This window comes from Ascaphus truei, chromosome 4 (assembly GCF_040206685.1).
Source record: "Ascaphus truei isolate aAscTru1 chromosome 4, aAscTru1.hap1, whole genome shotgun sequence".
Taxonomy (NCBI): domain Eukaryota; kingdom Metazoa; phylum Chordata; class Amphibia; order Anura; family Ascaphidae; genus Ascaphus; species Ascaphus truei.
The window spans coordinates 27,366,064-27,381,611 of NC_134486.1; the positions used below are offsets into that span (position 1 = coordinate 27,366,064).

Genomic DNA, 15,548 nt, shown 5'->3' on the forward strand with positions numbered 1-15,548 from the left:
TGCTTTGGAAATTTTTTTTTTCAAAATTGACTGTGTTTCTAAATGGACTGAAAGTCTCAAAGCACCTAGAAACTGATAGACAGCCTGATCTAAGTTGAATGTTTCGTGCAGTTGACACATGTTGACCCGGGTTGGGGGTTTTCGGGTTAGGTCCTCGGGGGCCGTCGGCGGGCCGGCTTCTGTGGGTGTCCCTGTTTCGGTGCGGGTGGCTCGGACGGTGGCTCTGTCTTTGACTGGGTCGCTGGATGGGCCGCCTGTGCTGGGGGACGGCCCACTGGTGGCTCTTGGGGCCCGGGTGTGGACACCTTGGGCCTAATTCGAAACCGTTTTCTAGGTAAAAGTATGTCCTGGTTGCAGGATATCAATGTTATTTATTTCTTGCACTGTTCCGTTTGTGTCTCTCTTCCCCTATAGACTAAATATAGATTTTGAGATGGCCGAGCACTTGATGCCAGTCTGATCTACTCAATGTGAGAGAATTAAGGAAAGATAAGGTGATGTAAATAGTTACAATGTTTCATTTCCCCCTCGTTTTTCTGTATCCTGATGTGTAAGACTACACATACAATCCACCCCGTACTTACCGGGGTGTTGCTTTTGCTTTTGATTTCTGAAGATTTGGCTCCTAAACAAAGGAGCACTGTGGCATTAAGCCGTTGGGCTGCAACCCGCCCCCACAGGTTTGCGCATCCCGTGACTGCGATACACTCGCATCACGGGACTTGAGATGGTTGGTCCCCCAAACATAGTTTGGAAACCGGGGTCCTCTTTTTACCCCACCTACCTTGTCCACCCTCCCCCCACACTCAGTTCTACAAGCATTTGTTACTGCAGAAAGTTAATATGTGTATCTCTCAAGGTGTATGTTGACGATACAGACTGTTTACAATAGTTAAGATTCTGTTTCTTCTGCTATATATAAGTCATCACTCTGTTCACCTGTATCATAGACCTTTCAAGCATCACTATGCCGATTAATATAATCTCCCAAAACACCAAGGGCCTCAATACCCCCCGTAAGAGACGAATAGCCCTTTCAGAGGCCAAAAGACTAGCAGGAGATATCATTTTGTTACAAGAAACGCATCTGAAAAGGAGGATCAATCACTGCTGTACAGTAGCGACTACCCTCTAGTCTATCACTCATCATCCCATACAAAAAAAAATGGGGTGGCTACACTTTTCCACAAAAATTTAAATTTCAAAGTTGATAAAATTTAAAATGATCCTGCTGGGAGAATTTTAATTGTTACAGGATTACTAGACTCTACCCATCTAAGACCTCAGCCATATTACTTGCTTGCTGGCGGAAGCGCGCTGAGGCACGCTCCCGCTCAGCATTGAGCCCCTACAGCCGCAATTAGAGCGGCTTTAGTAGGGGCTCACCTGCGCTTCCGCGCGCTTGCGGAAGCGCAGGTCTTAGGGGAATTTAAAATTCCCCCGCTTGCCGGCGAGACAGGCCGGTCACGTGAGCGGTTCGCCCAATGAGGGCGAACCAGCTCCGTGACGTCACTGGCCCGCCCCCGGCCAGTGACGCGCCCACCCCCGGCCCTACCCCGGCCCTCCCCCGGCCTGCCCCCGGCCTGCCCCCTGAAGGCCCGCTGTAAGCAACCGCAAGGCCAGGGAAAGCACCCGCTTTCCCTGAGCCTAAGCGCGCCTCAGCGAGCAAGCAGGGAGCATGGACTCAGCCTAACAATAGCTAACATATATGCCCCTAACGAAAATCAAGAATCCTTTTTCCGGGAGCTCACAAATTTAATAAACTCTGTCCAGAAAGGTTTTCTAATTCTGCAGGGGATTTCAACGCAATCATGGACCCATATTTAGATAAATTTCCCAGTCTTCCATTACCACAAAAAATAGTTCCCTCAACTCGTGGTCTCGTATCCATGGCCAAGGATCTGATGGTAGTAGACTCCTGGCGACTAATGAACAATAAGGAAAAAGATTTTTCCTTCTTCTCTCATCCCCATAAAAGTTATTCACGTATAGACTATATTTTAATTGACCAACAAATTAGCGATAACATTTCCTCAGCAATAATTGCCCCCTCTGCTTGGTCAGACCACTCTACAATTATAACTAAACTGGATGGCCTCACAACCAAAAACAAAACAAGGTTGTGGTCTTTAAATGAATCATTACTGTCGAACTCACAAAATCTCCAACAATTGGAAGAGGAACTGATCCAATATTTTGATATAAATAACACCCCGGACATTTCCCCTTTTACCCTTTGGGAGGCCCATAAACCTGTGCTTAGAGGTAAACTGATTGCTCTGGCTTCTCGGAAAGAAGGAAAAAGCGGAACACTTTGTGACATTAACACAAAAGTTATCAGAACTAGAAAGTATCCATAAAGCAAATCCCTCCCGAAAAAACTATAGACAAATAATCTCAGTTAGAGGGCAATTAAATCTTTTGTTAGTGACAAACGCAGAGAGAGCTATACGATGGACCCAACAGAAATGCTACGAAAAAAGTAATAAGGCAGATAAGATGCTGGCACGTAAACTAAAACAAAAGCAGGTTAAAGCTAAGATCCATAATATTTATACTAAAAATGGAAAGATATCTCACAGCCCCAAAGTTATAAGTGACGCCTTTAAGGAATATTATGCATCTCTTTACAATCTGCCTGGCCCAGTGGGAGAATCGGCTAAAAAGAAAAAAACGAAAAAAATTCAAAACTGTCTAACTCAATGCCGGCTCCCGACACTGGAACCAGAAGACATAATAAATCTTTAAAAAAGTATAGAACCCATTGAAATCCTGGAGGCTATCAAATCTTTGAAAAATGGGAAGGCCCCTGGTCCGGATGGATTTTCAAACCTTTACTACAAAAAAATTCTCCACAATACTCCTCCCACACTTAACCAAAGTATTTAATGAGATGCTTTTAGGCCTCCCCCCACCCAGAGATATGCTACGAGCATAGTCGTAATCCCAAAAGATGGAAAAGATCCCATGATGTGCTCTAGCTACAGACCTATCTCTTTGTTAAATACAGATCTAAAATTATACGCAAAAATCTTGGCCACTAGATTAAACAATATTCTTCCACGATTGATCCATCCGGACCAGGTTGGCTTTGTTCTGGGCAGGCAAGCCCTTGACAACACAAGGAGGACGGTGAACTTAATACATGTAGCAAAACAAACCACACGCTCATCATTACTACTTTCACTAGACGCTGAAAAAGCTTTTGATCGGCTAGATTGGCAGTTTATGAACGCCACACTCTCACAAATGGGATTTACTCCCAAAATCTTAAACAGCATAAACACGCTATACTCGGCTCCGACAGCCATAGTAAAAATGAATAACTCCTTGTCTGACCCTTTCCCAATATCGAACGGAACCAGACAGGGGTGCCCACTGTCCCCCTTGTTGTTTGCTTTGGCAATAGAACCATTAGCCTGCCAGATAAGAATGAACCCCAATATCACGGGTATCAATGTTGGACAGAAGGAATTTAAGATAGCTCTCTACGCGGATGACATACTACTGACGCTCTCGAATCCCCTTATCTCACTCCCCAACCTCTTCCAAGCTCTATCTGAGTTCGGCTCCCTTTCAGGATACAAAATTAACCACTCTAAATCTATGGCTCTTGGCTTAAACCTTCCCAAGGATATGGTAAAATTACTTCAACTTAATTTTGACTTCAAGTGGAATCAGACCCACATTAAATATTTAGGGGTTCAAATAACAAAAGATTACTCATCCCTATACAAAATAAACTTTAAACCTTTATTCGACCAAGTTGCAAAGGACTTGTCCACCTGGAATCCATACATTATCTCTTGGTTCGGAAGGATCGCCACTATTAAAATGAACATCTTACCTAGAATACTGTACCTCTTCCAAACTCTTCCAGTAAAGATTTGTCAGAAGGACCTAAATAACATTCAAAATAAAATTCTGAAATTTGTATGGCAAAATAGACGCCATAGAGTCCGCAAAGATATCCTTTATAAATCTAAGTTATAAGGAGGCTTAGCTCTTCCAAACTTACAAAAGTACTATAGAGCGGCACAACTAGGGCAACTCGTTAGTTGGCATTCAAACCCAACCGAAAAAAGATGGGTCGAACTAGAAGAATTGATCTGCTCCCCATTCGAAATTAAGGCTCTCCTCTGGCTTAATAGAAAATCCAGACCAGCTGCGGTTTACACAAACCCGGTGCTATCTTTCGCATGTAATCTTTGGGACTCCCTTAAAGTTAGGTTCCAACTTACGGGTACCCCATCCCTCATGCAACCCCTGTTTTCAGATCCCTCCCTCCCTTTTTACACTAATAACCAACAATCAAACCTTTGGGTCTAAAAAGGACTCCTAAGAGTTAATGATATTCTCATCAAAGGTAAAGTTCCTCCATTCAACTCGTTACAAACGAGCCACGACATTCCCTCCTCTGAATTTTTCCGATTTCTCCAAGTTAGGCACTATATCCAATCCATTTACAAGCCAAACCAACTACATGTGTTAACGCTATATGAAGACTGGTGTGTACGTCAGCCTCTTATGAAGGGCATTACTTCCAGGCTATACCATAGTTTGACTCCCGTCAAAAATAGCCAAACTCCTGATAAATATATGGTGTCCTGGGAGGAGGAGTTGAATACCAATTTGGACCTTGATGTTTGGAAAGATGTTTGGGAAGCCGCCTCCAAAAATTCTTCTTGTGTGGTGATTAAGGAGAATATTTACAAGCTAATATATAGATGGTATATGACTCCTACCAGGTTGAACTCTTTTCTCCCAGGTGTCTCTCCTTTATGTTGGCGTGGTTGTGGCGAAATGGGGAATATACTGCACATATTCTGGTCGTGTCCAAAAATTCAGCAAACATGGAGGGATGTGTTTGCTTTAATACACAGGGTTTTGGGCATCACTGTCCCCCAGGACCCAATATATATATAGTATTGGGAAAGCCAATGGCCAATTGTAACAAAAAATAAATTAAAGTTATCTCCCAAATTCTAAATGCTACTAGATGCACCATCGCCAAAAACTGGAAACAACCGACTCCCCCATCCTTAAACCAAATCAATAACAAAATCTGGCACATAGTCTACATGGAAAAACTCACTGCCTACCTAACTGGTTCCACTTCACAATTCTCAGAGACATGGGCTCCTTGGTTTAGACATGCAGGTCTATCCCCATATTTAGACTAGATTATTCAGAACAGAGTGATTTATGATTTATGTTGTATTTAACCTGTTATTTAATATGTTACATGATTTCAAATGCTGTCTCCTTCCCCCCTTCCCATACTCTCCTCCCCTCCTAATGTGTAATCAGACTATTTTCAATATTGTACCGTTGTATTGTTCCCCTCCTTTTTTTTCTTTTTGTACCCCTCTTACTTTTGAAAAATGGTTAATAAAAAAATAAGTAATAAAAAAAAAAAAAGTGAGGAGGAGAATGGAGTGTGAGATGCGGGATTTGATCGGAAGCCAGGAGAGGGATTTCAGGAGGGGAGATGCGGAGACAGATTTAGGAAAGAGTAGAGTGATTCTGGCAGCAAGTTTAGGATAGATTGTAGGGGAGACAGGTGAGAGGCAGGAAGGCCGGACAGCAGGAGGTTGCAGTAATCGAGACGTAAGAGAATGAGGGCCTGAGTCAGAGTTTTAGCAGTCGAGTAACAGAGGAAAGGGCGTATCTTTGTGATATTGCGGAGGAAAAAGCGACAAGTTTTAGAAACGTATTGAATATGAGAGGAGAATGAGAGAGAGGAATCAAGTGTAACCCCTAGGCAGCGTGCTAGGGCTACTGGGTGAATGATCGTCTTTCCAATAGTAATGTGGAAGGAGGTAGTAGGGCTAGGTTTGGGAGGAAGTATAAAAAGCTCTGTTTTTGCCTTGTTTAGTTTCAGTCGGCGGATGGCCACCCAGGATGATATTCCAGAGAGGCATTCAGAAACTTTGGTCTGTATAGCAGGTGTAAGGTCAGGGGTTGAAAGGTAAATTTGTGTGTCGTCAGCATAGAGGTGATATTTAAACCCAAAAGATGTGATTAGGTCACCTAGAGAGAGTGTGTAAAGAGAAAAGAGAAGGGGTCCCAGGACAGAGCCCTGGGGTACCCCCACAGAGAGATCAATAGAGGATGAGGAGGTGTTAGCAAAAGAGACACTGAAAGTACAATGGGAGAGGTAAGAGGAGATCCAGGATAGAGCTTTATTCCGAATTCCAAGGGTATGGAGAATGTGAAGGAGAAGAGGGTGGTCCACAGTATCGAATGCTGCAGAGAGGTCGAGTAATATGAGCAGAGTGTAATGACCTCTGTCTTTGGCAGCATGGAGGTCGTCAGTTATTTTAGTGAGGGCTGTTTCAGTAGAGTGAGCAGTGCAGAAGCCAGATTGTAGAGGGTCTAGAAGAGAATAAGTGTTGAGAAAGTGTAGCAATCGAGAGAATACAAGACGTTCAAGGAGTTTGGAGGCAAAAGGCAGGAGGGAGACAGGTCGATAGTTAGAAGGACAGGTAGGGTCAAGCGTGCTGTTTTTGAGTAATGGTATAATGGTTGCATGCTTGAAGGAGGATGGAAAGGTACCAGAGTAGAGGGAAGAGTTAAAGATCTGTGTGAGCATAAGGATTATAGAAGGAGCAAGAGGTTTTAGGAGATGGGAGGGAATGGGATCAAGTGGGCAAGTGGTAGAGGGAGAAGAGGAGATCAGCAGTGACACATCCTCCTCCGAGATAGCGGAAAAAGAGTCAAGAAAGGCAGGAGGAGAGTTGGGAAGCAGTGTGGGATGGGAGGAGGCAACAGATGGGATGTTCTGACATATGGATTCCACCTTTTCCTTAAAAAAGTCAGCAAAAGTCCTGAGGTGAGATAGACGAAGAAGAGGAGGCAGCTGAGGGTGGTCTGAGTAGAGAGTCAAAGACAGAAAAAAGTCGGCGTGGGTTAGACTTGTGTGTGTTGATTAGTGATGAAAAGTAGGTTTGTTTAGCCTGAGAGAGGGCAGAGTTGAAACAGGACAGCATAAATTTGTAGTGAATGAAGTCTGCGAGCGTATGAGATTTCCTCCAGAGGCTTTCAGAGGAACGAGTGGAGGAACGCAGCATGCGTGTGTGGGAGTTTAGCCGGGATCTGGGGTTAGAAGGGCGAGGACGGCAGAGAGAAAGCGGGGCATGAAGTTCAAGAGGGGAAGATAAGGCAGAGTTGTAGTTCCTGACCAGGTTATCAGGGTCTGAAGCAGAACTGAGAGAGGAGAGGGAGGAGCGTAAAGTGAAATCAAGAGCTGGTAGGTTAATAGAGCGCAGGTTTCTGCAAAAACGAGGGCGAGATGGAGAGAAGCGAGAGAGAGAAAATGAGATGAGGTGATGGTCAGAGAGAGGAAATGGAGAAATCAGAGAGAGAGAAGTTTTTAGTGAAAACCAGGTCTAGGTAGTGTCCATCCTTGTGGGTGCTGGCTTCAGTCCACTGTTGAAGGCCAAAAGAAGAGGTTAGAGAAAGAAAGCGGGAAGCCCAAGGGAGAAAGGGGTCATTAATATGGCAGTTAAGTCCCCAAGGAGAAGAACAGAGGAGTCTGAGGAGAGAAAGAAAGAGAACCAGGATTCAAAGTGAGAGAGAAAGCAGAAGGGGGATGAGTAGGGGTAGGTGGGCGATAGATGACTGCCACATGGAAAGGGAGAGGAGAGAAGATCTGGACTGTGTGAACCTCAAAGGAGAGAAAAGCAAGAGAGGGAGGAATAGGAACGGTTCGGTAGCGGCAGAGAGAGCAGAGCAGGAGCCCCACGCCTCCACCCCTGCCATCAGGGCGCGGAGTGTGGGAAAAGGAAAGGCCACCATAAGAGAGGGCAACTTCCAGAGCAGAGTCAGTCTAAGTGAGCCAGGTCTCTGTTATAGCAAATAGGAGCAGAGAGTGAGAGAGAAAGAAGTCATGTACAGAGAGGAACTTGTTAGAGAGGGAGCGAACATTCCAAAGAGCACAGGAGAAAGGAAGAGAGGAGGGAGGGTGGCAGGGGATGGGTATGAGGTTGGAGGGGTTTACACCAGAAGGAGTAGAAGTTGCATGTGGAAGGCGAGGACGAGAGCAAGTAGAAATAAGGCAGGGACCAGGATTGGGAGAGATATCCCCAGAAGCGAGGAGGAGAAGCATGGACAGAAAGTGAATGTGTGAGGATGATTCGTAGGGGTGTGTTTTAGTGAAGGGGGTATAGCTGTGTGGTGACAGAGGGCACAGGTAAGAAAGGAGTTCATGTGAACTGAGAAGTGGTGAAGTAAGGAGAGATGGAGATATATGAATAGAGTTAGAGACATTATGAGGCTGGTGGAAGGAAGTGCATAATTTGAAAATAAGTGAGGTTACAGCAAATATAAAAAGTAAAGGCGGCATCAAAGCAATAGTTATGTGTTGAGATGTGCAGTCTGGGATGATATCCTCCTTTCCAGCGTAGTTCAAATGCAGGAATCAGAAGCAGTAGGTGGTGTCCACTTTTCCACTTCTTTTTGAACTTCCTTTTTTAAACCTCCTCACTACTTTAAAAATTTCTACTTAAAAGCATTTCTGCTTAGGAGCATGGCTGAAGGCAGCAATGGCTGTTGTGAGTTTACTTATATACTTTTACAAAGTCACCTGGCTGGCCTAACCTAACTATCTTATTCTTTTACTAGAGGACTTCAACTATCATAGTGCTGATCCCTCAGGCTCTGGCACATCCATTGCCTCTAACCCACAGCCTTTGCTAAATTCCCTCCTCGGCATGGCTATAGAGGAAATTTCACACCCTGGCTTATTTTCTGTACTATACATTTCTCCTCTCCTGTTTTAACTCTGATCTATGTAGGGCCAAAAACCCTACTTTTCCTCACTCATCAACGCTCTCAAATCCATGCTGTCTCTTCTCTGTGTTTGACCTCTCCGCTGACCTTATAGTAAAGTGGATGCTATCCACAAGGAGATTTTTCCAGGTAAAGAGTTGGAAGCTTCTAAGCTGATCTTCTCCCTCTAACACATGTCCTCTTGATCCTATCTCCACACACCTTATCAGAAGTCTTACTCCTGTCTTAGTTCCAACTCTTACCCACATCTTCAATTCCTCCCTGTTCTCTGGCACCTTCCCCTCTTCCTTTAAGCATGCAGTGGTCACACCTATTCTCAAAAACAACCTAGACCCTACGTGCTTTACCAGCTTCTGACCGGTATCCCTCCTGCTATTTGCCTCCAAATTGTTAGAACGTCTCATGTTCTCCTGTATGATACATTTTCTTAATTCCCAAGCTCTTCTGGACCCTTTACAATCAGGCTTTCGTACAGGTAACTCAACAGAGACTGTGCTCACTAAAGTAGCCAATAATCTACGGTACATGAACCCCAAGACCACTTTTCCCTACTAATCCTACTCAATCTCTTTGCTGCTTTTGATACTGTTGATACCTTCAAATTGTAAGCTCTCTTGGTATCCATAACAAAGCTCTATCATCATACCTCTCCCATCACACATTTTCAGCCTCTGTTGCTAAAATGTCTTCGTCTTCTGTTGAGATGTCTATTGATGTACCCCAAGGCCCTGTTCTGTGACTCTCCTTTTCTCTCTATACACACATTATCACTTGGTGACCTCATTAACTCTTTTTGCCTTATGCATCATCTCTTTGCAGATGATATGCAGATGAATCTATCCACCCGTACCCGAAAACATGCAATCCAGTCCCAAATCTCTGATTGCCTCCTGGCTATAGCCTCGTGAATGGTGCTCGACACACCTAAAACTCAATTTGTCTAAAACTGAGCCCCTAAATCTGGCAAAATATCCCCTTTCTCCATCATAGTAAAAGGTTCTACCCTATATCCTGTCACTAAATCACATTGTCTAGGAGTAACATTGGTCACTTCCCTTTCCTTCTCCATTCACATTTGCGGCATGGCTACAATTTATAATTTCTTCCTCTGTAACATTGCCAAGATCCACCTTTTCCTCTGTCAATCTACAGCTAAAACATTAATGCATGCCCTTATCCTCTTCCGTCTGGATTATTGTAACATACTGCTAACAGGCCTCCTTGCCTCGTAACTCTCTCCTTTGGAATCTATCCAAATTTCTGTTACTACAATTATTTCACTTTCTCCCAAAACAGTCTCTGCTCATCGCCTCATTAAATCCTTTTCCTGGCTTCCCATCAAATTTCAGATCACCTACAAAGTTCTGCTCCTTACCACTAAGGCTATCCGTTAATCTGCTCCTTCCTACATATCAGCTTTGATCTCTCGTTATGCCCCAGCTCATCTTCTGCGCTCTACCCATAAATGTGGCTGTGTAACATCTTAAGTGTCACATTTAAAGTATCTGTAGAGATCATTTTGGAGTTATCATCTCTGGATATTTTCTTTCTATATCTTTAATCATGGATGCAATCTGAATATCTGAGCTAACATTCTGATTAATTTCTTAAACAGGTATATTTCTGTGAGCAGATTTCTTCTATCAATTGAAAGAGAACTTAAAATCTAATTAACAACTATTTGGTATGTTTCTGTGAGCTGATTAGGCAAGCCCCTCCCTTAATTGTTTGTCAAATGCATCTGATCAGAGTATTTAAGACAGTCTATCTTGATTGTAAGCCACATGTCTGTGTAACATCTTACGTGTCACATATAAAGTGTCTATAGAGTTAATTTTGTAGTTGAAATTGGAGGTGAAGATTAGATGAAGATCTGGACTCTGCACAACAACTTTGCAACCGTGAGAACTTGACTTTCTAAATGCTGTGATTATTTATACTCTACCTATCCTCCAATACCTGGGAAGTCTTTCCTCCTGCATCTGACTATGCCCTCCCTATTGCTTTTTCTGTTTACTGTTTTCGCACTCTATTGTGAACGTCTCTGTTCTCTCCAACTTCCCCACTCCCCACTGCACCATTATTTATACACCTCTCTCCCAACAACTTCTTTACCCCTCAATAAAAAAACACCCACACAAATCCTCTATTCACACCCTCTATCTACTCCATCTTGCTGCTGGGGATCTCACCTAAGCCTGAGCCCAGACATAGACACCTGCTCTCACCCACGCCTCCCTGCCATCTCTTCCCCTGTAAATGGTGTTAACCTTCTGATTTAATACTGACTAACCTTAAAACTTGCCCCACAAATCAAGCATCCCAATAGCCGGCACTCATGGTCACTGTCCCACACTCAGTCATTCCTACCACCCATTGTGACCAAGCACTGCCATCTACAGCACTTAATCCCTCACCTGCTGTCTCTGTAAATCTCCCATCATACCACTTAGATTGTAAGCTCTTCGGGCAGGGATTTCCTTTCCTATTGTCTAATTTTGCGGCGCTTATTGTATTATTATAATTCTCCGTACTGTATTCTTTGTAAAGCGCTGAGTACACTTTTGGTGCTATATAAATGAAGACATACAATACTATACAAATGTCTCCTCTCCACCTCTACTGCTCTCTCTCGCCTTAAAACATTTTCCCTCACTTCCCCTTACCTGTGGAACTCCCTCACACTCAGTATATGCCAGGCACCCTCTCTCCCCACCTTTAAGTCAAACCTTAAAACTCACCACCTACATGAAGCATTTCAATAGCCTGTACTCATGGCTCCTGTCCCACACCCACCGTTGCTTCTACCAACCATTGTGGCCAAGCACTGCCATCTACTGCACTTACTCCCTCACCTGTTGCCTCTGTGTCTCCCGGGCATGGATTTCCTTTCATATTGTCTGACTTTCTTGCACTTATTGTATTATAATTTACTGTCCTGTCTTTTTTGTAAAGTGCTGAGTACACTGTAATCGCTATATAAATAAAATACATACATACATACAATCAATATAAATGTGTTTATTCTGTTTGATTACTGTGTATAAACCGATCCATGGCACAATGTGGTACTCTTATCGTAATCTAATGCAGGACTTGTGCAAATAAAAATACTAATAAGGTCCACACAACCTAAGAAGTATAATAATGCTACATATACTATAACCTTGATTTAGTAGGATATAACCTGAAAAATAGCAGAAGTGGAGATGTACCTTTTAAGGCTTTAATTACATGGAACATACTTACATGTAAAATGAAATCAGTGCATTTTTGTCATAATATGGTAATATAGTATACCTCTTACCTCCTAATGGTTCTCAGAAGCGTGGATCTTGCTTCATTGTGAAAGGTAATAATGATACTTGTAGGTGGAAGATCTGATTGATAGTGCAATTCAGTACATCTGAAAAAGAAAGATATTGTAATATAAGCGGTACAGTAATACCCCCTATACTTTATGTTGGAGAGTTAATTATTTAAAAATATAAATAACCAATGTATGATTTGTAGAAGGCTTATTTTTTGTATGGCACATAGTCAGAAGCATAACTTTAAACAAGTTGAACACAGATGTATATTAACACAACCCTTAAAAGAAAGTAAAGGCGAAGGAAGACAAGGGGTGTAGGAAGTGGTGTAGGAAGGGGTATAGGAAGTGGTGTAGGAAGTGGTGTTCTGTGTCAGCCATCAAAAAGGAAAAATAAATAAGGTTTCCAATTACAATGGAATCCAAGTAACAGCAAAGAACACATCATTTCATGTCCACTCAGGAAAGGACCTTCCATCAAGAGGAAGTGGCCCCTGAAATGTTGTGTTCTTCATTGTTCCTTGAATAAAACTACTTTTATTTCCTTCATATGGCTCCTTTCTCCCAATGGGACTCAAAGCACTTCACAATGACGTGGTACGCAGCATGTAGGATTTTTACAGACTTCCCGAATGAGCTTACAATCTAAGATTTTGGTACTTGAGGCTCAGGGAGATAAAGTAACTTGCCCAAGGTCACAAGAAGCCGACACTAGAAATTGAACCCTTCTTCCACTGATTCACAATCATTGTTATTAGAGTCTGAGCCTTTACTCATTGAGCCTCTCCGCCTCCCCTTTTGTAAGAGAAACTTATTGTAAGTGGAAACCTTATTTTTGGTACAGATTACCTTTTTTTTTTTTTTGACTACTATTATTGTGTTGGTCACACATTTGAGGTAATTTTTGGGGATTGAATATTTGTACCCCTGCTTTTCTATGTTCTGTGCCAGCCTACATCACACAGTCCTTTTGTCATTGTGCAGTTTTCAATCAGGTCAGCCTTCGTCAGTAATAGTAATATAGCCCCGGGAATCCTTCCACTGTACCGTATGTTCCTTTTCTAGATTGCTATCACAGAACGCCATCCACAAAGTGATGATAGCTCTTGTTACCGTATTTGGTAATGATTACTGCTGCTTGGTGAATGACCCCCTCTTAAAAGCATTTTGAAGTAGAAATTGCAATGAAGAAGAGTGGTAGATAGTGACTTCAAGAGATTTACTGCATATATACGTATGAATTAAAATTCTAAAGAACATCATGACCTTATAATGGTTACAGTATATTGATTCATTTATGTAATGCATTTAATCCAATTGATTGCATTAAATGTATTACATAATAAATCAATATAATAATTATTGTAATTATGGTTCTAATTTAATCTGTTTTTATGATCACATGCCTGTTTTCCAGGCACTCCATGTGAGTTTATTACCAAACATGGCACAACTATATTTCCACTATTTGGCAGATACAATAAACTACACAAAATTACACCGTTTTCTCTTTTTCCTCCCTTTTTAAAGCTGCTTTGGTCATGTTTCTTTCTATAAAATTACACGTATAGCCACTGTACATGTGTAAAAAAAAAAAAGAGAGAAAAAATATTGCAGATATTACCTCATTTAAAAAAAGAAGGATTCCTTCAAAGCTGTCTATTACTCGTCATTACTGGTTTAACTACACACACAGAACACACAACCCGTGTCTGACTCATACTATAGTTACATAGTTACATAGTAGATCAGGTTGAAAAAAAGCCATATGTTCATTCAGTTCAACCTATGCTAAATTTAGACGACAAATACTTTATCCTACTTACAGTATATTGATCCAGAGGAAGGCAAACAAAAAACCCCAGTGAAATATCACCTAATATCTCATAAGGGGAAAAATACATTCCTTCCCAACTCCAAATATTGGAAAATCAGATTACTCCCTGGATCAACATCCTTCCCATGTTTACTTATTTGGTATATCACTTTCTAAAAAGATGTCCAACCTTTTTTTGAATATATCTATTGTATCTACCATCACAGTCTCAATGGGTAATGCATTTCCTATTTGAGCTGCCCTTACTGTAAAGAACCCTTTCCCTTTTTGCTGGAGTGTCCTCTAACCTTAAGGGATGACCCCGAGTCCTTTGTACTGTCCTTGGGATACATCGTTCTTTTGAAAGCTCCTTGCACTTTCCCTGAATATATTTGTATATAGTTATCTTATCCCTTCTTAGACGTCTCTTTTCTACTTTATTTTCTACTTTATTTTGTACACCAACCTCTTGTGTAGAACCGCATGAAAACACTTTAGAACATCTAAGTAGACCACATCAACTGCATTACCCTTGTCTAAATTCCTACTTATCTCCTCAATGGAACTAATAAGTTTAGTTTGTCATGACCTATCCCTCATAAATCCATGCTGACTATCACTAATAATGTTGTTTTCCATTAGTATTCCTGAATATTACCCCGTACTAAACTTTCAAGTAGCTTCCCTACTATTGATATCAGGCTTACAGGTCTGTAATTCCCCGGTTGTGATCTAGCTCCCTTTTTAAATATAAGCACCACGTCTGCTTTATGCCACTCATGTGGTACTGAGTCTGTGGAAATTGAGTTCTTGAATATTAAATGTAATGGTTTGGCTATTACTGAACTTATCTTCTTTAGATCTCTTGGATGTATTGTATGCCATCGGGGCTTGGTGCCTTATTTACTTTACATTTTATCAAGCTGCCTATGAAATTCTTACTCAGTGAACCAATGTTTTGTTAAAATAGAGGTTGTGGCTTCCTCCTGCGGCACTACTATTGCAATCGATTCTTCCCTGGTAAATACAGAGGCAAAGAATTTGGTTAATACCTCTGCTGTTTCCTTATCTCAATAATTTGCCTGCCCATCTGACATTGAAATGGTCCACTATTTTCTTTTCTAATTTTTTTGTTGTTATTAAGGTACATAAAGAACTTTTTAGGGTTGATCTTATTTTGTATAGCAATCCTTTTTCCATTATCTATTTTTGCTAATTTGATTGCCCTTTTGCATCTTTTGTCACATTGCATATAATTCTGATACGATACCTCCGTCCTTCTGACTTAAAGAATCTAAGTGCCTGCCTCATCTTTCCAATTCCTCCCCTACCTGTTTATTTAGCCTCATTGGTTTAGACTTGTTTCTTTTATATTTATTACTCAAGGGTATACACTGGTACGCTTTTCTAACAATGTTTTAAAGACTGCCCATTTATCTTCCACATTTTTCACAGGCAGGGAAAACAGCGCCATGAAAAAAAGAGTCCCTAAATGTACCACACAGATCTTTTAAATTGTATGTATATATCTTTATTATATAGTGCCATTAATGTACATAGCGCTTCACAGCAGTAACACAAGTGACAATCGTATAAATAACAAATAATATAAATAACACGTAATGGGAA

At 41.7% G+C, this 15,548-nt stretch overlaps 1 protein-coding gene across 4 annotated transcripts in view; it reads right to left on the minus strand.

Annotated features, from left to right (window-relative positions):
* The window catches only part of GALNT14 (polypeptide N-acetylgalactosaminyltransferase 14), a 500,522-nt gene that overhangs the window by 161,326 nt on the left and 323,648 nt on the right, over positions 1 to 15,548 (minus strand). For all 4 annotated transcript variants that reach the window (XM_075595460.1, XM_075595459.1, XM_075595457.1 and 1 more), the window contains exon 3: positions 12,101 to 12,199. In XM_075595460.1, the coding sequence (XP_075451575.1) occupies positions 12,101 to 12,199 (99 nt within the window). The remainder of the gene's footprint in view (positions 1 to 12,100; positions 12,200 to 15,548) is intronic.